The following is a 25,928-nucleotide window of genomic DNA, read 5'->3' on the forward strand; positions in this document are numbered from 1 at the left end:
TTTGTGACACAATGTTCACAATAAATATAGTTTATGAAGGGATGTTTTTGAATTTGTTGATTGGTTCTGAGTAATCCACGATAATGTAACTATTTTCATACGGATACACTGGGCCCTGGATAGCCTGGTTGGTAGGGCGTTGGGCCCATGCCCAAGAGGTCGTGAGCTCGACTCCTGCAGGCCGAAGACTCTCCATGTAGTAAATGCTGACTGGCGCACATTAAATCTGTAGGGTCACAAAGTCCTCTATGTTCCCATTACAAATCATACATCTCAGGGTGATTGGAGATTGGTCGTTCTCTGGTTCAGGTCAAAATTACACTCTGTGGAATAATGAATGGGTCCGCCCTAAAAATGAGCTGTGACGTACGTATGCGTGTGGCAGAAGTCAAATTCTAGACAAAACATCACGCCACTGGAAAGCAAGGAAAAACTGCCTTTGTCTTAATGGCATACTACAACAGCTGATACACACTTAGAATATTGGTCCGAAAAAAGTGGGAAAAAAAAGAGTGAAAAAATTGAGCCACTATATGCTTACACCTAGTTGGCTGCATAACCATGGGATTCATCCCTTGTGGATTAATTGATTGTGGAACAACATTGGGTCCACTTGCTGGATTTATACCAGATCCCATTGACTGTACTTGAATCTGCTGTGGTTGAGGAGGAGTTGGCATTTGACTGATAGTACCACCAGAGCCTAAAAGAGATGCAGTCATTTGTGTCTGTCCCGGTTGTGATTGGATTGTAACTGTCCCACTACCTTGTCCAGCCATACTTTTAAGAGCACTCATTGGATCAGAAGGCTGTCCCACACCACCTCCAGGTCCCATGTTAGAGGATGCAACAGGTCCAGTCATTGATTTCTTAGAATCTAAAATAGAAAATGAGCATATGAATAAAAATTAAAAGAAATAAATTTTTAAATAAAAATTTTAAGTAAAATAAATTTTTAAAAATATTTTAAATTTCTATAAGCTAGTAAAAAATAAAAGTGTAAATGACACCAAGAGTTTTTATTTAATCAAAAATTATAAGAACTGTTTGACTTGCATTTCAACTAGGAAATATGACATTAGTAAAAACTGTAATTGAATGATGGTCAAATATTTTTTTAACAGTAAGTTGCATAAATTTCCATATGATTTTAAACAATGCAGTTTTAAATTTAAGGTGTAAAATTTGAACGAAATCAATGATAGATTTCTTGAGAAATAAAAATGTAAAAATATGTATTTCTAAAAATTTTCTTCATAAATTTCTAATTTTTATGAAATTACATAAAAATTAGCTCGATCGAAAAATGCAGAAGAGTTGGTAGTTATGCTTATTGATTTTGATGAAATTAAATTTTTTCAAAGCTATAAATACCTTAAAGAGGATCAAGCTTTCGAATACTTTCATGGCTAAACTGTTGATTCTATATTTTCACAACTGTATTTTCCAAAAATGAAATGTTATATTGAAAGAAGGTCAAATTTTTCAACTTATAATAGCTTATCTTAATTCATTAATGTGAGTAGGCCTTTTCTTGCCAAATCAATTAACACCATGAAACAAATATAAATCATTACCTGAAGTTCTACAAAGTTTTTGTTATTTAGTGGAGTTACAACTTATTATTAAAGAACCCTTTTTTGAAAGAAATGGGGTGATTTGGGAGAAGAATTGAATGTCTTCCATGCAGGCAAATAAAGCATTTTATTTTCATATATTTCCTATTAATTCTATACATAAGTGAGCACCCAATTGTTGAGGTGAATTTAACAAAGATCATGATAGGACTAATAGTTTAAAAGCTTTATTAGCAGTTTGACATGACACATCAGGCATTGTTATCTTGATAAGTTTATATTTTATGTGTTCACGCTGAATCATTTAATAATAGTTTAGAAGTTGGAAGGGTTTTATGTAAAAAAAAAGTCCTATTTTTGAGTTGTTCAGTATGCCTAAAAAAAAAAACATTCTCCTGAATGACTTTTGATTTAATAATCGTATTTTCACGTTCTAAGACTCAATCTTAACAGTTCGAAGAGGTAGCCTTAAATATGCTAATAGTAAGTGCCGACGATATTTTTTAAGTAAGGAAATCTGACACAAAACGTACTTTCTCTAAATAAACAGAGCTTTTTTTTTTTAATGAATTATGATTTCTGACCCCAAAAGTATGGGATAGCAGCAATCTGGAAAATATGGTCCCAATAATTTGGCCAAAAGAGCGATCGAAAGTTTAGACCCCTTTATGTTCCTTATGCTTTTTGTTTATTTCGGCGGATAACATTATTTTTTTGCCCAATTATAAACTTTGCTTATCTATAGATAATGCACATCAAAAAATAATATTTAATAATTATTTTTTATTTTATTAATTAATAATAAAAAAATTGAATTGTAAAGTATGCACTGTTTCAGATAATTTTAAAAAATGTAATTTTACATAGCAAATTATAAAATTGAAATGAAATTGGTCGAACAGTTCCTGAGAAATAAAATTTTAAATATCTGACTTTTTTAAAAATCATCGAACTTCGTCAAAAATCAAAATCTGGCGAAAAAAAATTATGTTTATTCAGAGAAATATGATTTTGTGTCTGATTTCGTATTTTAAAATATCATCTGCACTAACTAATTTGAGTCCTAGTACATGAAAATCCGATCATTAGATTAAAAATTATTCAATTCGATTCCTCCCTCCCCCCCGCACCGTTAACAATTTTGACACAGCAATCTAGTGACCATCTAGACAAGTAAGGTATTATTCTTCACTTCGAGTATTTTTTTACGAAGACAATAGAAGTTGGACATTCAAACAAACTAATTAAGAAATTATAAAAGAATAATACGAGGTTAAATCAAAAAAACAGTTGAATATTCAATGGAACTAACTAGGAGTTTCCCATTTGTAATGGTTTCATGAACAAAACGTACTATGATTGATTTGTATTTAGTCACGCATCTAATATTGCTTTCTAGACAAGTGACGTATTATTTTTTACATATTTTTACGCTAAATTGAATGAGATAAAATGTGAGTCAATAGCAATAATAGTTCACAAGTTGAAAAGAGTTTTATGTCTAAAAAGTACTATTTTGTGCTTATTTGCTCATTTCTTATAAATTATTTACACTATTGACATTGACTCTGATTTGCCTTTTTTTATTCTTTCGATTCAGTACAAAAAAAAATTTTAAAAAAATGTAAGAAACCATGCTCTATTTATTACACTATTGACTTTGATTCTGATTTGCCTTTTTTATTCTTTCGATTCAGTGCAAAGAAAAAAAAAAAAAAAAAAAAAAAGAAAAAAAAAAAAAAAAACGTAAGAAACCATGCTTTATTTATTTAGATAACTACATGACAATGTATAAATATGTATAAATCATAAACAGTACTTTTCATACATAAAATCCCTTGCAACTTCTGAACTATTCGTCTTCTTGACTTATTTTTTGGTCACAAATTCGATTCAGTAAAACAAAAAAAAAACAAAAAAAAAATACTACGGAAATAATAATAACATCCGTTTTTGTGCTAGAAGTGGATTAAATTGATTTTGCTGGTGAAGCATTCATATTTTAAGTAGACTTTGATGAATTATAAAAACCGAAATTTAGTACATGAAATTTACTCAAGCATTCAATTTATAATGATCTTATCTTTTAATGATCGCTTTTAATGATTAGCCTTTAGAAAAAAAGAATTTTTAATAACATCTGAGAATTGATGCCCTTTTAATTATCTCATAGAGGATTTTATTATGTGTGAATTATATTACAAATTCCCAGATTAATTAATTGTGGAAAAAACAGAAACACTCTCGAAATCTGATAAATTACAATAAAGGAGGGCGTAAGTAATAAATATATAAATCAGTTTAACTTGAAGTTTGTTTTTAATCGTCTTTCTGCCCCTCTCTGCTTCCTCCCGCAATCTCCAGTTAATTTCATTTGCTAGAAAAAAATCATTTATAAAAAAATTATTACTTCTATGATTTTGTAGGAATGACTTATTGTACACAACTAAACAATGAATATCTTGGTTAAAAGTGATAGTATCAAAGTCAAACAGTTTAGCCCCCCACACGCCTTCGAACCTTAGCTACACAGTCAGGGATGAGAGCAGTCAGAAAGTAAAAAAGAGGAAATCCAAGAATGTATGTATATATATATATATATATATATATATATATATATATATATATATATATATATATATATATATATATATATATATATATATATATATATATATATATATATATCACATGGTTTACAAGTTTAAAAATTACACTTTTTTTGTCAAATTTTTGTGTGTGTGTGTATATATATATATATATATATATATATATATATATATATATATATATATATATATATATATATATATATATATATACACACACACACAAAAATTTGACAAAAAAAGTGTAATTTTTAAACTTGTAAGCCATGTGATTATAAATCCCGATGATTAATTTTAAAATTGTATGAATATGAATCCCGATATGAGGCTTTTAAATCACGTGAATACAAACTCTAGATCGAGTTTAAAAAGTTTAAAAGCGAAAATACAAATCATGATGCGTAATTTTTGGATCACGTAAATACGAATCACGCTGCATAATTTTTAAATCGCGTGAATACAAATCACAATGTCTAATTTTTACAGCACGTATAATTACGAAAATCGATGTTTGATATTACAACCGCAAAAACGAATCACGACATTGGATTTTAAGTTCGCGTGAATACGAATCGCTACATAGGGTTTTAAAAGCGCGTAAATACAAATCGCGATATTGGATTTTTAAATCTCGTAAATAAGAATCGCAATGTACGATATTTAAATCGCCTGAATAAGAATCGCAACGTTCAACTTTTAAATCAGGTAAATACGAAAATCGATGTTTGATAATAAAATCGCGATTTTAAACATGTATAAATACAAAACGCGATATTGGATTTTTAAATCTCGTAAATAAGAATAATGTACCATGTTTAAATAGTGTAAATAAGAATCGCAATGAGCAACTTTTAAATCAGGTAAATACGAAAATCGATGATTGATATTAAAATCGCGTGAATAAGAATCGAGATATTTGCCGAGTCTGGACTTGGGATTTCGAAAAGGCTTGTTTGTATTGTTTTTGTTTAGACATAATAAATAAAAATTTACAAGATTAATTGAATGAGCAAATTAATATTTTAACCACAAATCCACGATTTTTTAAAATTTTTTTCGTTTGCTTTCACGCTAGACTACAGGGTCACGACGGCTGAATTGCGAAAATACGAGCTATCCGGCGGACGAATAAAAATAAGGAAAATCTTATTTTCTGTGTGTAAAAGCTGAGAAAATAGCTAAAATAAGTAAAAATACGGAAGGGTTAGCAGCTAGGACGTAGTTTGAATTTTCTGCTTATCTTTGAAAATCGTAAATAAATATAATTATTTTATTCCAAAGACTAAATTTTCAAAAAAAAAAAAAACAAAAAAAAGCGGGATATTTATTTAAAAAAAACGAAACTTTTAGAGAATCGGAGTTTTTGATAAAAAGGCTGAAATTCGAGAGGCAAAAATCTCATCCCTGTATAAAGGTCAACCAGTTTTATCCCAAGGAAACGATTTTTAGAGAAACTCCAGAGGGAGGAGTGAGGACTTCAATACTTCCGCTCCGCGGAAAATTAAATTCCTCATAAAATACTTTAACTTGTTCAAAAAAATTTTCAGCGGAAATTTGCGGTAAAAAAGGAAAAATCTGAAGAAAAAAAGTGGAAATCCGCGAATTCGCGGAAGAATCACATCCCTGCACACGGTCTTACCCCACTTTCACCTACATTTTGTATGATTTATATTCATGGACTAAGTGTAGGTTTTCTAATAAAATAGTTTAAATGTTTTAAACTATGAAATTAGAAAATGCGCTTATTTATCGCTTATCTCCCGTTATGAACAAACACCTTCATAAAATCGAAAAATTCTTGAAAGATATCAATTTAAAGTGAGCTTTGTTGCAAAAAATTAACACACAGGATGTTCCGTAAATCATGTCTTAATGATATTAGAATCCTTGACAAAATTGAAATTTTAAAAAGATAGATCCATTAAAAAAGTAAATAAATTTGACGTCTTACATACTGATGAAGATGAACATACTGAATTATCAAATATTACAAGTATCAAAACCAGTTTGATTGTTGATAGAAACAATGAGGAATTGAAAAGCAAATAAATACATTCAAGATTCTGCCAGAAAACAGGCTTTGATTTTTTTCACTCCCGCTTTTCTCAGTAATGATTAACATCATTTTTTACTTTTGATATAGCTTCTATATATATTTGGTTATGAAACGTGCTATGTATTTTTAGATTATTAGTTTTCCGGAATATTATACAAGGTCCGGCTATTAATTTCCAGGAATGACGTAACTGTAGGAGAACGAAAAGCCGGAAGATGGCGCTAATGATTGCATATTGAAGAGTGCTTTCTTGCGTATGTGCAGTGCAATCGGCACCATGCTGAAGTAAGTGGTTCTCGTAGAAAGGCGCATTAAAACGTAGCTCTTAAATTCCTGTTGTCGAAGTGAAAATGGAGCAAGAATAAACATTAAATGTTGCTTCAAATTGGGCAAGACAGCTGCGGAAACCTACAAATTGTTAAAACAAGATTACGGCGAGGAAGCATTATGTCGCTCAAGAACTTTTGAATGGTTTAAAAGCTTTCGGGACTGCGCAAAAGCGTGGAAGATGATCCACACACAGGTTGGCCGCAGTCGTTACGCACGCCCGAAGCAATTGAAAAAGTTCGCTTCCACACATTGCTCTGCCTGTGAGGCTATTCTTAACCCAGCAGCATGGTGTCGTTAAGATGCAGCATCCACCATACTCTCCAGACCTAGCACCAGCAGACTGTTTCCTAAGCTGAAAAATTCGCTGAAGGGGACAGGAATTCAAGATGTCGAAGCCATCAAGAAGACTGTAACGTCACTATTAAAGAGCATTCCGAAAGAGGACTTTAAAACTTCTTTCCGAAATTTGTACAGCCGAGCACAGACGTGCATTACGGCTGATGGGGATTACTTCGAATAATATTACATGGCTATGCGTTTAATTTTATTTTCTTCTGAGTTATTCTATGAGTCCTGGAAATTAATAGCCGGACCTTGTATGTTTTAGTTGAAACTAATATCACGGTGCTACACTTTTTTAAGCCCATCTACTAAATAGCTCATAGTCATGTAGTTTATTGCTTGTATCATTTTTTTGCCTTTTCGTTGACTTTACGTTATTAGATTTTTTAAGAAAAAACACGTTTTAGAAATTCTCTTTAGTTATATTTTATATATATATATATATATATATATATATATATATATATATATATATATATATATATATATATATATATATATATATATATATATATATATATATATATATATATATAGCGCAATAAAGGAAAGAGAGGAAAATTAAGATAATTAATTAGTTTTATTTACTGCGCATAAGCTGCAAGTAGATAGAACTCATAAAAAAATTTAAGTTAAAAATATAGAGAAAACATGGAAAATAATAAAGATTAATAAAAAGAGAAGAAGAATTATTAAAATCTCTCTCTCTCTCTATATATATATATATATATAGCATTATTCAACCCATAACAGTCAAGATTTATAGAAATAATTTTTCTGGGAAATAGCCATTTATTTCACAACTTTGACTTTGTTTTATGAATACCAGTTGATTAGTACTTAGGTTTATAAAAGCACGTTTTAAAGGAATAAGCATTAACGAAAGAAACAGTTTCATATATCTTTCATAATACGAATTCAGAGCCATTGCCCTCATATAGATTTAACTTCTGCTATTGTAACATAAGAAGCCAAAGGTAAATAATGAATAAAAAGTGGAAACTTATATTTGATTGAGAAACTGTAAAAAGTTGAATTTATGCTAAATAGGTATAACATATTATTCCTACCTAGTTTAAAAAATAGAAAGTTTTGTTTGAAAAAAGTAAAGGTTCAGGATATTTAAAAAAGAAAACTTGAAACTTAAACTTTAATATATCAGGATTAAAAAAAAAATTTAAAAAAACTGGGTTTTATTGAAAAACCCAATCCACGTAAGTTTTTTCGTAATTTTTCAAATAAAATCCCGAAACGTAGCATAGCTGTTTTTTTTAACCCAGATAATATCTGTGTTTTTCTCGTAATTTTTTTCAGAAATAATTAGGTTTTTTAAATGATTTTTTTCAGACAAATCCCAACTTTAGCTGTCTTTTTTTAATATACTTAGTTAGATAAGTCAGCTTCCAGTCACATTTTATTAAGGAAATTAATATTTTTTCATATACTCAGTATCATTAATGATAGAAAATTATATTTAAATAACTTTTGTTAATAAAAATTACAATATTTTAATTAAATAAATTGGCATCAACTACAATTTTAGTATAAACATTTCAAGCATCTGAATGTTTAAACTTGAGTGGAACAAATCAATATTTGGAGGTCCAATTAAAATTTAGAACAGGGATTAGGAAGAAAAAAAAAAGGGTTTCCGCGGCAAATTACTGAAAACAAAGCCCCCTTAAAATTAACGAAGAGATTAAATGTCCACCTTCCAACTCCAGAAAAGCATCGATCCCGAAAGAACCAGGATCACTGCGCAGTTAAAGTTCCGCGCATTACCAAGCCACTCGGGAACCTTAAAAATTAACCCCCTCAGTTTGTTCAGAACAGATTAAATAAAACATCAAAATTCAGCTATTAAAAATAAATAACATGGTACAAGGAGGAAGAAGAAGAAAAAAAAAGATTTTTTTTTCCTAGGTAAGAAAATAGCGATGAAGAGCCGTGTGTACTCCCCCTGGAACTTTATCCACACACAGGCACGAAAATTCAATCAATATACGGGACGAGACCATTTCGAGATCTTAGGGTTAAGGAAGGTGACATGACCTTAACGTGAACATTTTTTGGGAACGTTAGATATTCTGTGACATAAATTGCTTCGGATGACATAATAAATAGTTATTCGGCATTTAGGGAGGAAATGTCAAGACAAGTTAAGATAGAGGGCTTGGTTAAAAAAGGCAAACGAAAGAAGACAGTACCATTTACAAAAAAAGAAGAAAAAAAAAACATTTATACAAGTTAAAAAAAATACAAATATATACACTTCAAAATAACAAAGTTCAGGGGAAGAGTGATTTTGTCAAAATTTTATGCTGTAATCTAACAAAAAAAAAAAGGGGGGGGGGGAGAATGAAAGAAATTATCATAAGAATTAAAAAAAATCCCAGAATTATCATCATTATTTACACGTGCCTTCAACTTTTTTACAAATTCCAAGATGTACATCATGTTTATATCTGCATTTTGAATGAAAAAATAAATGTATAAATATAAGAAAAGTAAAATAGAAACATACTATTTTTATATTATTATCTTAAAGTGTTCCACAGTTTTACGGAACTGTGGAGTTGGTTTTTAGAATCCCGATCGACTCCGGACTTTCTAGTGGAAGGCAGAGCTGCCAAATCTCTGGATTGGATAGGTTTAATATTATTAATAAGTAATTGTTAACTTCAAATTACATATTTCTAGTTTTTTTGTACGGTTAAAGTAAAGGACACTTAATTTAAATTTATTTATATTTTGTATCATAACATAACAATTGAAAAAATTGATTTTAAAAAACATCATTTGCAAAACATCGAAGTTGTGCATAACCATTATAAGAAAAACACTACCTATCACTATATTTAAATGTACCAATAAAAACGCCTATGTCAAAAAAAAAAAAAAATGCCTAATTATCTCAGTAAATATTTATGAACAAGAAAACTATTACAAATGTTACATTAAATTCATTCGCGTATTTTTTTAATCAACGTGGTAACATTAATTAGCTAAACAAATATGGTTTCGGAATTTATAAATTAAACTATAACTTACACATAACTTATTCATCAATCTCAATTTTTCAGTAGTTTCGATGATTTTCTGCGTTCTTTTCAATAGTTTAGTTAAAAACACAAACTCAAAAATATTCAAATGTGATAAGTTATAACTTAAGTAATTGTCATAATATTCATTTGAGTAATCGTTTTGTTTGCATAATTATAAGCATTTGTCTAAATTTTTATGAAATCAAAATCTTTTTTTCTTTTCTTTCTCTTTTATTCTACCCCAATTTTTAACTACGGTGAGTCTGAGTCAAGGAAGTTTGTTTCCTGAATATTTTCTATGACTCCGACTCCACAACCCTATTTTTAATTTTCTTTAATGAACGACAGAGCAAAAATGGATTATATATCATATGAATATATTTCAATCTATAATTATTTTAACATAAAACGAATTAAAATAAATATGATATCATATACATGTTGTTTTTACACTTTGTTCCTGTGAACATCAATTATTAAGATATTAATTGAAGTTTTTGTTTTTGGTATCCGATACGAATTGTGAATAAAACCTGTTTAATAAGGAATGACGCACTTTATATTTCAATGCGTTACTAGTTTCATAGTAATCGCATTTTAAGTTATTTATTTGGTTATCTGTACCTGGTAAATTTACATGACAAAACAAACAAAAGATAAGGAAAAAAAACAAACATGTGCGATCAGTTGTGTAAACTTTTTCTTTCCTTTGATTAGGTGCAAAAAACTGTTTACTCGTTTTTATTTTATTTATTTTTTAATTATCATTTTTTTTTGGGGAGTATTAAAAAACCAAACATCTTTTTTTTTAAAAAATAAACTTTATTTTCAAAAAAAAAAAAAATAGTTCAACTAATTTATTTTGCTAATATTTATATAAATTCTTTCAGGGAGATCGTAACAAAATGAAAAAAAGATGAAGTTTTCTAACATTTATTCCCAATTTTGAGTTGAATTGCTATTGGGAATCTGTATTATTTCAAATAGACATATAGCTGCAACTTTTAAATGTTTACGTAAAAACGGTGTTCTAGAACAATATCTATGTTAAACAACGTTGGCATTTTGTCCGAAAGAAAATCGACAAAAAAAAAAAAAGAAACTAAAAATGACCGATGTTGTTTAACAATAACTATTACAAGAAAAATTTAAATTTAAACAAATTAAATTTAATATAGAATAAAAAAATTAAGAAATCAGAAAGTATAAAAAAATTATCACGCTTACTTTTTTTTTTAAAAAAACTTAATTACTTATTTAATTCATAGTTTTATAAAAAAATTTAAAATCTATATATATCATATTATTTTAGAGGAGGTTTGAGCATTCATACTTAACATTATTTGATCATAAAAATTAGCATGCTATTTGTAATTGAGGATTCAATACAAATAGTATCTATATTAAATATGTGACGTGATTTGTTAATTTAGTGACATTAATAAATTTGATTGTTATTTTAATAGTTCGTTAATTATAAAATTGAGTTTTAATATACTATTTAACATAAAATACTAAAAAACTAATTATTTTAACTTTTTTAAAAATTCATAAAAAAAATTTTTTTAATAGAATTTTTTCTAGGTTTTAGTTTACACATATTTAAAAATGATACATGAAATGGCTCAAAAATAGTTTGCAATTAAAATCTGTTTGAATATTTGATTCTTCTTTTTGAGAATTTCTTTCATTTGCGTTGGAAAAAACTTATTTCTTCGGGGGTGATTTTTTCCACTGTAGAAGAAACTTAGTCATCCCTTTTGTTAAATAATGTGAGCAAGTTGAATATTAAGTCAATGTCTCTTAAAAATACTTAAAGTATAGACGTAACACGTTCTGTAGTTTTCAAAATTAATTCTTCTATAGCTTTACAACCCAATGAGGGCCCTGGCTTGTTCCACAATTTTATTCTATACAGCCCTATGTTTTGACTTCACCCTCCATCTATGGATCTTCAAATTTTTAAATCAACAATAACGTCCACCTTTCCTTAGGGCGGTCTCTGGACCTGGTTCCCATAGATGTCTAGTCCAGTGTTTACCAACTGGGGGCCCGCGAACTAAATTATATTAGTTGTCATTTTTTTGCGGACAATTTTCGTAAAAAATCTATATGCGTTAAAAGTACTTTTCTTCGTTTTAAAAAAAAAACTTAATTTCTACGTTTCTGTGAAATTTAACACACCAGGGTGCAAAAAAAATTATTTCTCAGGTAAAAATATACTTCTTATTTTAACTTGTAATTCAACACTTTTGTTTTGCACAACTTGATAAAAATCTGACAGTAATATTTAATGTTCCTTCAAACATAAAAGAGTCCTATATAAAATTTTGATTAAGTTGCGGCCAGCCATTTGACTGGTGTTTTTAATTGCGGCCCCCGGCCTAAAGTAAGTTGGAAGCTCCTGCTCTAGTCGATGATCTTTTTCAAGCGGTAATTATCTCTCCTCTCTATGTGTCCAAGCTATGAGAGGCGCTGCGATTAGATCAAGTGAACAGTATCTTCTTTTATGATTTTCTCGATTTCTAGTTTCGATCTAATTCTCCTCAGGACTTTTCGTTCCAGCACCAACAACTCATTATAATAATATTCATTATAATAATATTCATTATAATAAATAGTCATGATAATATAAAAACTAACATAAAATCAGTTAAATAATGTAATTATTGAAAGAGTTCAAGTTTCTGAAAGTTTATTTTTATCTACTTGTTTAATACATTATAGTTCCTGCAATTAGAAGTATAAATGGGAACAAGATTGATTTTAAAATTTTATTTTTTCAATTTTATTTTAGAATAATTTTCTGCCACAAGTGTAAATAAATTAGTATTGTATTCATGCAGTACGTTTATATTCATTATTGTAATTCTCAAATTAAAATTTTTCATATTTACTAAAAATAAAAATCTGTTAAAAAAAATACTAAACACACTAAAAATATTTTTAAAGTGCTAGTTTTATTTATTTAATGCTGCAATACGTCAATAAGAATATCGTTAAACTTAAAGCTCCACCACGTTAAAATAAAAAATTTATTCTTTATATTTCAAACCTTTAGTACTAAAACATAGCTTTACTATTTTATATGTTTATCATTATTCTACGATTTTAAATATTTTTTACATGAAGAAATATACTGCCTTGAATATCCCACTCTCATTTATATTAAAATTTGTAGTGACTTAATAAATAAAAAATATTTGTTTATTTTAGAACAACTATCTAACAACTTACAAATTGTATGCTTCTATATATTAATGTAAACAATTCTGAACTATTATTTTTATTATATAGAAACTATTGTTTATTTATATACGTTTATTATATGCTAACTATCTTTATATACTAACAAGCAAGAAGTAAATTAACTTTTAGGTACATGATGCACTAATAAAAAAAACATTTAGATATTAAATGCTTATTTGCTTGTTAAATGAAGTTTCTTTTTATTATTATGTTCACATATTTATGTGCATAAGTGAATATTTTTGTATTCTTTATTAAAATAATATTCAATAGTTAAAAAGATTTCAGTAAAATACTTTTTCATGATTTAAATATTTTTAGTTTAGGGCTTAATATGTAAGTTAACCTTTGGTTTTAAATAAACCAATAAAAAAAAGGTTTAAATAAAATAAAATTAAAAATAGTAGTTTTTCGGATTTTTCGAAACCTTGATTTCTTGATAATAGTATATATTGATATTTCATATAAACGAACAAAAGTTTAAAATTAGAAATTGAGAAAACAGTTTGCAAAATGAGTCATTTTTGTAAATATATTTATTAAAATATATTTTTTAATATTTTTAATAAATATTAATAATTATATATCTTTTTTTTAATTTAAAAAAAAAAAATTCACAAAAATTGTACATATGCATATTTTTAGGGGATGAATAATTGCATTCCACTTTTTAATACATTTAAATAAATTTCAAAAAGTTATTAATTCGCCTTAAATTAGCTTGTACTAAAATAATTTTTATAAATACAAGCTAATTAATAAGCTCTTGTATTTATAAAATAGTTAATTTTCAAATAAGAAAAGCTTACGTAGACCTCACCAAATACCAAGTAGTATTTATGCACAAAAAAATTGCTTTTGTTTTAAAATAATACTTCTATTTACCGGGAATACTCTTAATTAAATAATAAAAAAAAGTAGCTTTTGTATTTTTAGAAGATTAAAAATTGCGTGTTTTCCAAGTGAATAGAAAATGAGAAAGCTTCAGGGAGTGGCACGCATTATTTTTTAAACCATCAATTCTATAACAGTTATCAAACAAACATCAACTAAGTTTAAACACGAATTTTGATATAAATAGAAATTCATGTTTATTAAATAATGCATCTTACCTTGCGATTTCTCCGGTAAAAGAAAGCTTACAATTGGTTGTTTGTGCGTGACGTAAAACATATTTCGTAAGAATTGTTTTTTATAAGCTGAGTACGACCTTAGCATTTGATTTTTATAGCGAAGAAAAGATCATGTAATATTATCATTAGTATTGATATGGGGTCTGGTTCATTTCATCGACAATCACTTCATCGACAGGCCATTTCATCGACACCACTTCATCGACAGGCCATTTCATCGACTAGGTCATTTCGTCGACAGGCCGTTTCATCGACAGGGTTGTTTCGTCGACAGGCCATTTCATCGACTAGGTCATTTCGTCGACAGGTCATTTCGTCGACAGGGTCATTTCGTCGACAAGTCATTTCGTCGACAGGGTCATTTCGTCGACAGGGTCATTTCGTCGACAGGGTTATTTCGTCGACAGGGTCATTTCGTCGACAAGTCATTTCGTCGCCAAGTGATTTCGTCGACAAGTGATTTCGTCGACAGGGTCATTTCGTCGACAAGTGATTTCGTCGACAGGGTCATTTCGTCGACAAGTCATTTCGTCGACAGGGTCTTTTCACTTACAGGGTCGTTTCGTCGACAAGGTCATTTCGTCGACAGGGTAATTTCGTCGACAAGTCATTTCGTTGACAGGATCTTTTCATTTACAGGGTCATTTCATCGACAGGGTCTTTTCATTTACAGGGTCATTTCGTCGACAAATCATTTCGTCGACAGGGTCATTTCGTCGACAGGGTCATTTCGTCGACAGGGTCATTTCGTCGACAGGGTCATTTAATCGACAGGGTCATTTCGTCGACAAGTCATTTCGTCGACAGGGTCATTTCGTCGACAGGGTCATTTCGTCGACAGGGTTATTTCGTCGACAGGGTCATTTCGTCGACAAGTGATTTCGTCGCCAAGTGATTTCGTCGACAAGTGATTTCGTCGACAGGGTCATTTCGTCGACAAGTCATTTCGTCGACAGGGTCTTTTCACTTACAGGGTCGTTTCGTCGACAAGGTCATTTCGTCGACAGGGTAATTTCGTCGACAAGTCATTTCGTTGACAGGATCTTTTCATTTACAGGGTCATTTCATCGACAGGGTCTTTTCATTTACAGGGTCATTTCGTCGACAAGTCATTTCGTCGACAGGGTCATTTCGTCGACAAGTCATTTCGTCGACAGGGTCATTTCGTCGACAGGGTCATTTCGTTGACAGGGTCATTTCGTCGACAAGTCATTTCGTCGACAGGGTCATTTCGTCGACAGGGTCATTTAGTCGACAGGGTCATTTCGTCGACAAGTCATTTCGTCGACAGGGTCATTTCGTCGACAGGGTCATTTCGTCGACAGGGTTATTTCGTCGACAGGGTCATTTCGTCGACAAGTGATTTCGTCGACAAGTGATTTCGTCGACAAGTGATTTCGTCGACAGGGTCATTTCGTCGACAAGTCATTTCGTCGACAGGGTCTTTTCACTTACAGGGTCGTTTCGTCGACAAGGTCATTTCGTCGACAGGGTAATTTCGTCGACAAGTCATTTCGTTGACAGGATCTTTTCATTTACAGGGTCATTTCATCGACAGGGTCTTTTCATTTACAGGGTCATTTCGTCGACAAGTCATTTCGTCGACAGGGTCATTTCGTCGACAAGTCATTTCGTCGACAGGGTCATTTCGTCGACAAGTCATTTCGTTGACAGGGTCATTTCGTCGACAAGTCATTTCGTCGACAGGGTCATTTCGTCGACAGGGTCATTTCGTCGACAGGTCATTTCGTCGACAGGGTCATTTCGTCGACAGGGTCATTTCGTCGACAGAGTCTTTTCATTTACAGGGTCATTTCGTCGACAAGTCATTTCGTCGACAGGGTCATTTCGTCGAAAAGTGATTTCGTCGACAGGGTCATTTCGTCGACAAGTGATTTTGTCGACAGGGTCATTTCGTCTACAGGGTCATTTCGTCGACAAGTTATTTCGTCGACAAGTCATTTCGTCGACAGGGTCATTTCGTCGACAAGTGATTTCGTCGACAGGGTCATTTCGTCGAAAAGTGATTTTGTCGACAGGGTCATTTCGTCGACAGATTCATTTCGTCGACAAGTTATTTCGTCGACAAGTCATTTCGTCGACAGGGTCTTTTCGTTGACAGGGTCATTTCGTCGACAGGGTCATTTCGTTGATAGTGTCATGCGTAATTCTGAAACTATTTTTGAGATTTATTCTAAATATTTCTATTATTAATTAGAAAAATGCACTTATTTAATTTTATACTAAAGTAAAATTCTTTATGGCGGTTTATTGTTCCAATTGCACTAAAAGAAGTTCGCTTTTTAAATTAATTAATAGGTAGTTGAGAAGCGTTTAAACGGTTGATGTATCGAAATCTACATTTCTATATCTAAATCGTAATAGCTCGACACTTATTTTTAGGATAGGTGAGGATTGTCTTCAGAACATTACCAAGCATGATATCCGGACCGTGGTTGCAGTTAATATAGTGTGACGTTAACAATCAAATTGTTTTTAATATCAAATTAAACTAATAAAATATATTTTTAGAATTAAAAGTAATAAAAATATATTACAATGAAAATTTAGACACCATTTCAAGGAGAGGAAAGCTAAATTTATTGCTGTAAAAATTTTCAACATTTTTACATAAATTTTAACAAAAACATAGATATCAGTCGAATTCTCACAGAAATGAAAATAATCATAGACCTAAATATTATATCTGCATAAGTAGAAAAAAAATTCTAGGTTTTTTATGATGGAAAAGTAATTTCTTAATGTTCACTTTAATTGCAATTTTAAACTTTTTGCTCAGCATCTTTAACATTAGGACAGGAATATGCTTATTCGAACGATCAAACTGAGTCTTAGTTTCGTTACTACTATTAGAGATTTCGAAGAACAATAGGAACACAAACTTGATGTTTAGGTATTTACCGAGGCGGTTGTAGATTCCCACAATATTTAAAGTGCTACTCACCTTACCAAAATTGTTTAGAAGCACGGGCGTAACGTTGCAAGCCTGTTAGTGTTTGGTCTTCACAAAATATGTTTTTTCTATGAATAGTGAATTTAATAATAGTATTAATTATTAAATTCTAATCTAATACTATCAAATTATACTATTTTTTAATTATACTATTTTTTAATTATACTATTATTATAATTAAATAATAATAGTATAATTTAATAAGAATAATAATAGTAGTAAGTAAATGATGAATTAATTCATTTTTTATTTGCAGGATTTAAGGCTACACAGTACCCTAAAATTCGCAAAAATATGCAAAAAAATATTTTTGCATTTTTGGGTGGCTAATGTGGTTGGGAAGCAAGTTGAAAAATTTTGCATCTGAGATCTAATTAGTTTTAGAGATATTAGGATTTTTCCGAGTTGTGTCAGACTCACAATTTGACAAGCGAGGGGGCGTGGTTAGTTTCGTTTTCTTTTAAATCTAATTTTAAAACTTTTTTTTTCAAAAAAAGACTTATTTTATTTCGATGACTATTAATTTTCACTTTCTCCAAAAGTTATCAAATTTCACTTTCACTTCTAGAAGCATTGTTGTTTATTTATGTTCGGTGTTTGATGGATGCGTTCTAAAGTTGTGTTTTTACTAAATTTTTATTTATAAAAAGTCTTTTTTAAGACTAATATTTTTTAATTTATAAATACATTCGTAACAGAATATTTGTTATACTTGATTGACTGAATATTTATATAATTATGCTAGCTATTTCTTTAATCCTATTGCTTTGTTTGTCTAAACCAATGTTACGTGTATTTTAGCCGATACAGGTTACACATAAATTTTAAATGTGAAAAAATATAATACTATTAATATTCAAGTAAATTAGTGTTTTTGGACCAGCAATAAGTTTGTTTATAATATATTAAGTAAGTAGGACTGTACAAGCATTTTTAGTTTTGGTTTTATGGTTCTCTTTACTTTAAATGTCATTTTCTCAGACTTTCTTTTTTGTTGATGCCACTGTTTTCGATTCCCTAAGGCTTTTTTCCCTTTAAAGATAAAGCCTTGAAATTTTTTGTAGAAACTTTTATGTATATACAGACCAAAAGTTAGTATGGATTTCAGTGTGAGATGTATACATTTTTTTTAATAAAAATTTGAAGTTGGAGTTTTTAGAATTTTCGGGTTTTCCACGTGTTTAGTAACGATAAAAATAATTAAGATTCAACTAAGTATCAGAGCATCAAATCCATACTAACTTTTGTTCCTAATAATCTAAGATACTTATATTATTTAAAATAACTGAAAAATTTTGAAAATTAAAAAAGTTATAAAAATTTAAAAAAATCTTGAATTTTTTAAAAAAATTTAAATTTTTTAAATTGTGATTTGTCGATTTCCCTTTTCTTTTTGAAAATCAGTTTAATAATATAATACAAATGAAAATCTATTATTACTTTTAATATTACAGGCCTTAAAATTTTTTTTTAAAAAAGGGTACCGTGTAGCCTTAAATTAGACACATTTTGCTTAAAAGAAAATTAACAAAAAGTCAAGCTTGGAATTTAAATGTAAGAATAAATAACTCCTACTCTACAAAAAAGAAAAAAAAAATTTGCAATTAAAATTTGACCAATTTTTTACTAGTATAATTGCTGAAATTTTTAACTGATTTTCTACACAGGATGAAAACACAATTTTCAAACACTTACTGACCACTATTAGCACGACTTATCGCCAATCAAAATTTTGATTATTTTCTGCCTGAACAAGCCAGGAGACTCAAAACTAAAATGTAGAAAAAATGAAAATAAAAAATGCATATGTATTTAAAATATCAAGTTTGTTCAATAGACTACAAATGAGAAAAACAATTTATAAAAATTTTCACGCATAGCAAAAACCACAAGGGCAAAATTTCACAAAATATTCTATCAACATTCAAAATTCCACTTTTTTCGTTTAGGTAGCAAAAATTCACATTTCTTTATCAGGACACATGTCAAACATGATATTTTAAAACATTTCCATTTACGCTTTTTAAAGGACTTATTGCTCGCCTTTAAAATATATACTCTCCCTGCAAATTTTATTAATTTAAATAAATTTTTATTCTCTTGCAAATCGAAAAGAAAAACATTTTAATATTTGAGTAAAAAAACAAGTTTGCTAAACTTATTTTAATAAAACATTAATGGGAATAAAATCAGATGCATATAGATAACTCTCCTCAATTATAAACTCAAAAGTCAATTTATTTGTTATATCGTAGTAAATTGCGTTTTTCCCCCAAATGTTTTAGATCATAAAAACCAATTAAACAGGTTTCCTCCCCTCCTCTGATTTAGAACCATTTTTTATATCATTTCGATTGCATCGCATACCGAGGATGTGCAGTCATTGTGAGTTTTTTTTTTATTTATTATTTTTTTTTACTTTAGCGAAGTTTATTTTATAAGGTAAAAGAACTTATAAATGTTTTGGGAACATATAGGATAAAATACATATTAAACGCCACAACGTTATAAATAATTAATTAAATAAGAAATAAAATAAACTGGAAATGCGAGAACAAGATTTTTGTTTCAAATAATATTTCATTTAAATTTCACAAGAATTGTCAGAAACTTCCCTCTTCAGCAGAATAGCTTAAAAAGACACGAGGAAGAGGATTAGAACAAAAAATTTATCAACATTATTTCCCAATGTGTTTCCCAAGTTGGATTTTCATTTTATTTTTCCCCTCATACATTTTTTTCCCCAAGATTTTTATAATACTAGGAAGTTCAGCCCGTTGCTCACTTCGCTCGCCAACCTTCGTAATAGCCACTCATATAACTTAGTTTGTTTTTTTCCTATATCGATCTTTCTTTTAAAGAGAAAATATATAAATATTGAAATTTCATGTAAGAAAATTTTATTAATATGTCAATAGTAACAAAATTAACGATTACTTGCATATAAAAAAAAATCAACTGAGCTTGAAAAAAATAAATATCTAAACACAGGGAATATATAAAATTTTTGATAAAACAAGAAGTAATCTTACTAGCTAACTATCTAAAAGGTTTGTGTTTTTCGGATTAAATTCTTTGTAAACATCACCATTGTTATCATTGCAAAGGTTAGTTCCTTTTCCTTCTCTTTTTTTTTGGACAAGATTTTAAACTGTATTAATGCGTTTTACTCATTGCGGGGGAACGTTATATAAGTATAATTCTTTTTTATCGACAGAAAATTTTTGCAGCTGAAATGGCCTGTTAACGAAAAAACCTTGTCATTGAAATTATCTATCGACCACATGGTTTCATTATCTCACAGATTCATTTTATACCGTCTTTTTTTCCTTCCTAATTTCACCCGTCATTCACTCCCTACATCAAGAATCATTCACAATAGTTGTTGTAATTGCTTTTGGGATGATAATCTACAATAATGTACATTAAAAATTAATCTTAGAAACAAATGTGTTAAATATGATTAGAAAAAATTGCGTATATACAACTTAAATGTGTAAAATACAATTAATGTTTCGTTTTTGCAACGTGATATGAATAGAGGAGTAGGCAATTTTCAAATGAAATGCTTTTTTCCGGCAACTTCAACATACTATTAAGATTTTGCATCAGGCTAGGCTTAAAAAATTTCTTCAGAAATATACTAAATTACAAAAAAGTGCAAGGTGCATAACGTCTATTGTAAAAGAATCATAAGACTAGTTTCAAAATTACGCATGACTTTGCCTACAAAATAATCTTCTCTTAATATTGTCGACGAAATTACCCCTGTTGACAAAATGACCCTGTCGACAAAATGACCCTGTCGACAAAACTACCCTGTCGACGAAATGACTTGTCAACGAAATGACCCTGTCGACGAAATGATTTGTCGATGAAATGACCCTGTCGACGAAATGACTTGTCGACGAAATGACCTGTTGACGAAACGGCCTGCTGACGAAATGATTTGTCGATGAAATGACCCTGTCGATGAAACGATCATGTTGATGAAATGACCCTGTCGACAAAATGACCCAGTCGACGAAATGATCCTGCTGACAAAACTACCCTGTCGATGTAATAACCTAGGTGAAGATACGACCCTGTCGATGAAATGACTTGACAACGAAATGACCCTGTCGACGAAATGACCCTGTCGATGAAATGAACCTGTCGACGAAATGACTTGTCGACGAAATGACCCTGTTGACGAAATGACCCTGTCGATGAAATGACCCTGTCTACGAAATGACCCTGTCAATGAAAAGACCCTGTCGACGAAATGACCCCGTCGACGAAATGATATGACGATGAAATGACCCTGTCGATGAAACGATCATATCGATGAAATGACCCTGTCGACGAAACGACTTGTCGATGAAATGATCCTGTCGACTAAATGACTTATCGACGAAATGACCCTGTCGATGAAATGACTTGTCGACGAAATGATCCTGTCAATGAAAAGACCCTGTCGACGAAACGACTTGTCGACGAAATGACCCTGTCGACGAAATGACTTGTCGACGAAATGACCCTGTCGACGAAATGACCCTGTCGACGAAACGACTTGTCGACGAAACGACTTGTCGACGAAATGACCCTGTCGACGAAATGACTTGTCGACGAAATGACCCTGTCGACGAAATGACTTGTCGACGAAATGACCCTGTCGACGAAATGACCCTGTCGACGAAATGACCCTGTCGACGAAACGACTTGTCGACGAAATGACCCTGTCGACGAAATGACTTGTCGACGAAATGACCCTGTCGACGAAATGACTTGTCGACGAAATGACCCTGTCGACGAAATGACCCTGTCGACGAAATGACTTGTCGACGAAATGACCCTGTCGACGAAATGGCCTGTCGACGAAGCAACCATGTCGAGGAAACGGCCTGTCGATGAAATGACCTAGTCGATGAAACGGCCTGTCGATGAAGTGGTGTCGATGAAATGGTGTGTCGATGAAGTGATTGTCGATGAAATGAATGCGACCCTTGATATGATAGTAAACGGACTATTGAGTTGTTCAAACTCTACGTTGCAAAATCAAAGTTCAAAACTTAATCTTTTAAAGCTCAGAGAAAACAACAGAAATGTGCATTGTCTACTAAGTCTTAGCAGAAGGAATTTCAGAAAATCTTGCCGTAAATTAAACATTTATCAAAAATGGATATTTCATTTTTAAATCAACAATCTCAAAATTTTTTTCATCCTTGAATTTAAATAGAGAGGGGACAGTAGACCTTTGAAATTTTCCAAAATGAACTTCTTATTTTTATTATATTTATATCTAAACAATGAACTAGATGTTAGAAATCAAATTATTTTTTGTGAATATACATTTTCAAGGTAACAAAAGCAAAGTTTATATACATATTAATTATAACATTTATTTAATGACACGTTAAGTTGTAATGTTTAAGACATTTTTTTAAAACCTTTTTTTGTCTACATTTTTAAAAAATAATTTTATTGAATTTTTTTGGCACAAATTAGATCTAGAGATAGTTTAATATGAAAAGAATATTTCAATTTTTTGTAATTTTATAAGCAAGTATTTTAATACAAAAGAATTTTTTTTTTTGTTAAATTTCACGAAAATTTTAAATTTTATCTATGTAAACATATACTTTTGAAATAATTTCAAGCAACATTTTTGAAAATCTTATTTGCTACCACAGTCCAAAAAAAATTAAAAATATTTTTAAAAATTCGTAGCGTGAAAGACTTTTTAACCGTGAAAAAAATTAAACCGCAATGACACAGTGGTTAATGTTTTAAGCTACCATTGCGAAGCATTGAGATGTGAAGCATCCTACGGATGGCTTAAAGCGCATACAGCGCTTCTGATCTATAAGCTTTTCAGGGAAGTAAAGACAGTCGATGCGCAATACTGACAGTGTAACCAAAATCAAGCCGTTGGTTCCGAAATGGCGAATCCTTAACCTCCATGATCTAGACTTTTAACGTGAATGGAACGTACAATTTTAATGCTTGTATTAATATCGAAATTTTATTGAAGTTCTTTTAAAACACTGATTTCAGAATTCACTCTTAGTAAGTTCATTTGACAGCATACATAGCTTTAGAATTTCTTTTATGTCAGTTATATTGAAATAAGTATTAAACACTGACTTTTAAGATACTCTTTGTACAATACAATGAAATTTCGTTAACAAAATTTTAAAAAAAAAAAGAAAGATGGGAACTACTCTTATGCTATTTAAGCAGTCACATTTTAAAACAAATCGGATAAAAATTTATGGAGCAATTTCGCCCGTTTTCATATCAAAAAGGAAGTCTTACATTATCGGCAATAAGGATATTTTTATTTTACACAAATTATTTTCTTAACTAATATAATTTAAATCCAAAGCATGCAAATATGGATATATATGATTTTATTTACAATACAATTTCATGAGAAAGATTAACTCCAGGTGGATCCAGTACAAAGATGAGTCGCGATGTGAGTGGTTAGCCACTCGGAAGTAAAAGCGGCCAGTGAGCAATGGTAATGCTGTAGACTGCTGTAATTACTTTATAACATATATATATATATATATATATATATATATATATATATATATATATATATATATATATATATATATATATATATATATATATATATATATATATATATATATATATATATATATATATATATTAGTGAAAACTCTCGGGAGCGACAAATCAAATCTCAGTTCCATGGTGAAATGGTCTTTAGTGGAGGTTGGTCGTTCTTCAATAAAATAATTCATAAATAATGCGTGAATAAAAATGATCCCTACCGATAGAATTATGATTAAAAACAAATTTACTAATTATGAATGATGGAACTAATTTAAATAAATGAGCAATCATATTTTTCGTTTAAATTTGCATTTAATTTTTTTAATAACTTTATTCAACTTTCGATATTAAAAATAAATCAAATAGAATCTTTTTTAGAGCACTTTGACTGTAACATGAGATCGTCAAAAAAAGCTCTCTAAATAAGAAACTAACAAATATTTTAATTACATTTTAATCAGTCACAGTCCTCGTAAGAAGGCTGTGGCAAACTTCAGACTCTCAACAGGCCATGACTGCTTGGCAGAGCACCTCAACAGAATAGGTATCCTTCCATCTAGCGAGTGCCAAATCTGCAATTCGGGAACCATGAACTCAGACCACTTGCTTGTATGCCCTTTACTGGACAAACAATCCCAAGAGCGGGGTGATCTATGTAAACTTTACTGGGACGCCAGAGATCACATAAACTCTCTGTAAAGACTACTCCTCATTCTTCACTGTATATATGTATATATATATTTTTTTCTTACTTTAATTTTTTTTCTATGTGTTCTTTTTGTATTAATATGTGTTTGTCATGTGTTTTCTTTGCTTGTTATTGTAATTTTGTTCCTTTTTACTCCTTGTTTTTAAGTCCACTTAAAGTTGAACATTGTATATGGATTAATATTTCCAATAAAGCCATATGTAACAACAACACATTTTAATCAACTTACTTGTTTTGTTAATATATATATTTTTTCGTGTTTCCTTGTTTGACCTTTTCCGCATTTACTGCAGAAGTTTGCCCGGATTCTGGGAGAGGTTTTGATTGGCTCTCCTATAGGTTTTCCTCAACATAAAGTCTATGGAAATAATTCCGTGCCTCCCGACATAAAAAATAATGGTTGCAAATAAAGAAAGTAGCTACATAGAAGAGGTTTTACCTGGAGGTTTCACTGAATATATATATATATATATATATATATATATATATATATATATATATATATATATATATATATATATATATATATATATATATATATATAGCAGGATATAAATAAAAAGTATTAAAGCGAGGAAAAATGAAATGGTCAAATAATGTATTCAAATCATTACGAAAACAGTAAGAGTAAAAATATCCATATCACTGAATATCCATATCCACATATTTATAGCTTTAAAAAATAAAAAGAATTATAAATTTTAATTACGTTTACTTTAATTATGTTATTACAACTAAAGAACGAAATAAGCAACAAAAAAAAGTTATTAATAGATATTATATCTTACCCAACGACCTGAATGCCTTTAATTTAGAAAAAGAAATCATGACAGGTTTCGTTTACTGATGCCACCACAGCAGACTCAGAGAAAATAAATATAGCTCAGACGGAAAACAATGATAAAGAGCATAAAATATTTACAAAAAAGTAAACCAGTTACTTATATATATATACATTACACAATCACGTTTTCAATAAAGAAGGATTCAAAAGCTTTGAAGAGAAAGATAAACACTCACTGAAGTGTGGAATTAAACAGGAACTTTCATTTTTAAACAGATAAGGACATTTATTTCTTAGGAATATTTGAAGGTGTGAGTAAGATAAAAAAAAAGCCTTATCGGGCACTCCCCCCTCTCCTTCTTTAAGATTAGTAAAACAGGAAGTTTCATAAAACAGAACTTTTTCCTCTTCAGTAAATAACAGCTGAAAAATGATAATAGTCCATTAACTAATATAATATTATAATTACAACCGTCGTTGAACTACTGACCAAATTTTTGAGTTCACGACTACCAATGTTCAACTCCACTGCCTTGTAACTTTGAACTCAACCC

General features: G+C 30.1%; 1 protein-coding gene across 7 annotated transcripts in view; it reads right to left on the bottom strand.

Moving 5' to 3' along the window:
• The window catches only part of MED15 (mediator complex subunit 15), a 93,695-nt gene that overhangs the window by 21,743 nt on the left and 46,024 nt on the right, over window positions 1-25,928 (bottom strand). For 5 of the 7 annotated variants that reach the window (XM_087160330.1, XM_043041540.2, XM_043041541.3 and 2 more), the window contains one exon: window positions 542-877. In XM_087160330.1, coding sequence (XP_087016456.1) covers window positions 542-877 — 336 coding nt within the window. Of the gene's footprint in view, window positions 1-541; window positions 878-14,319; window positions 14,403-25,378; window positions 25,631-25,928 lie in introns of those variants that run through there. The other 2 variants (XM_043041543.3, XM_087160331.1) reach the window with 2 other exon arrangements.

The sequence above is a fragment of the Parasteatoda tepidariorum genome, chromosome 1 (assembly GCF_982258835.1).
Source record: "Parasteatoda tepidariorum strain Cologne lab strain chromosome 1, Ptep-v5.0, whole genome shotgun sequence".
Lineage (NCBI taxonomy): Eukaryota > Metazoa > Arthropoda > Arachnida > Araneae > Theridiidae > Parasteatoda > Parasteatoda tepidariorum.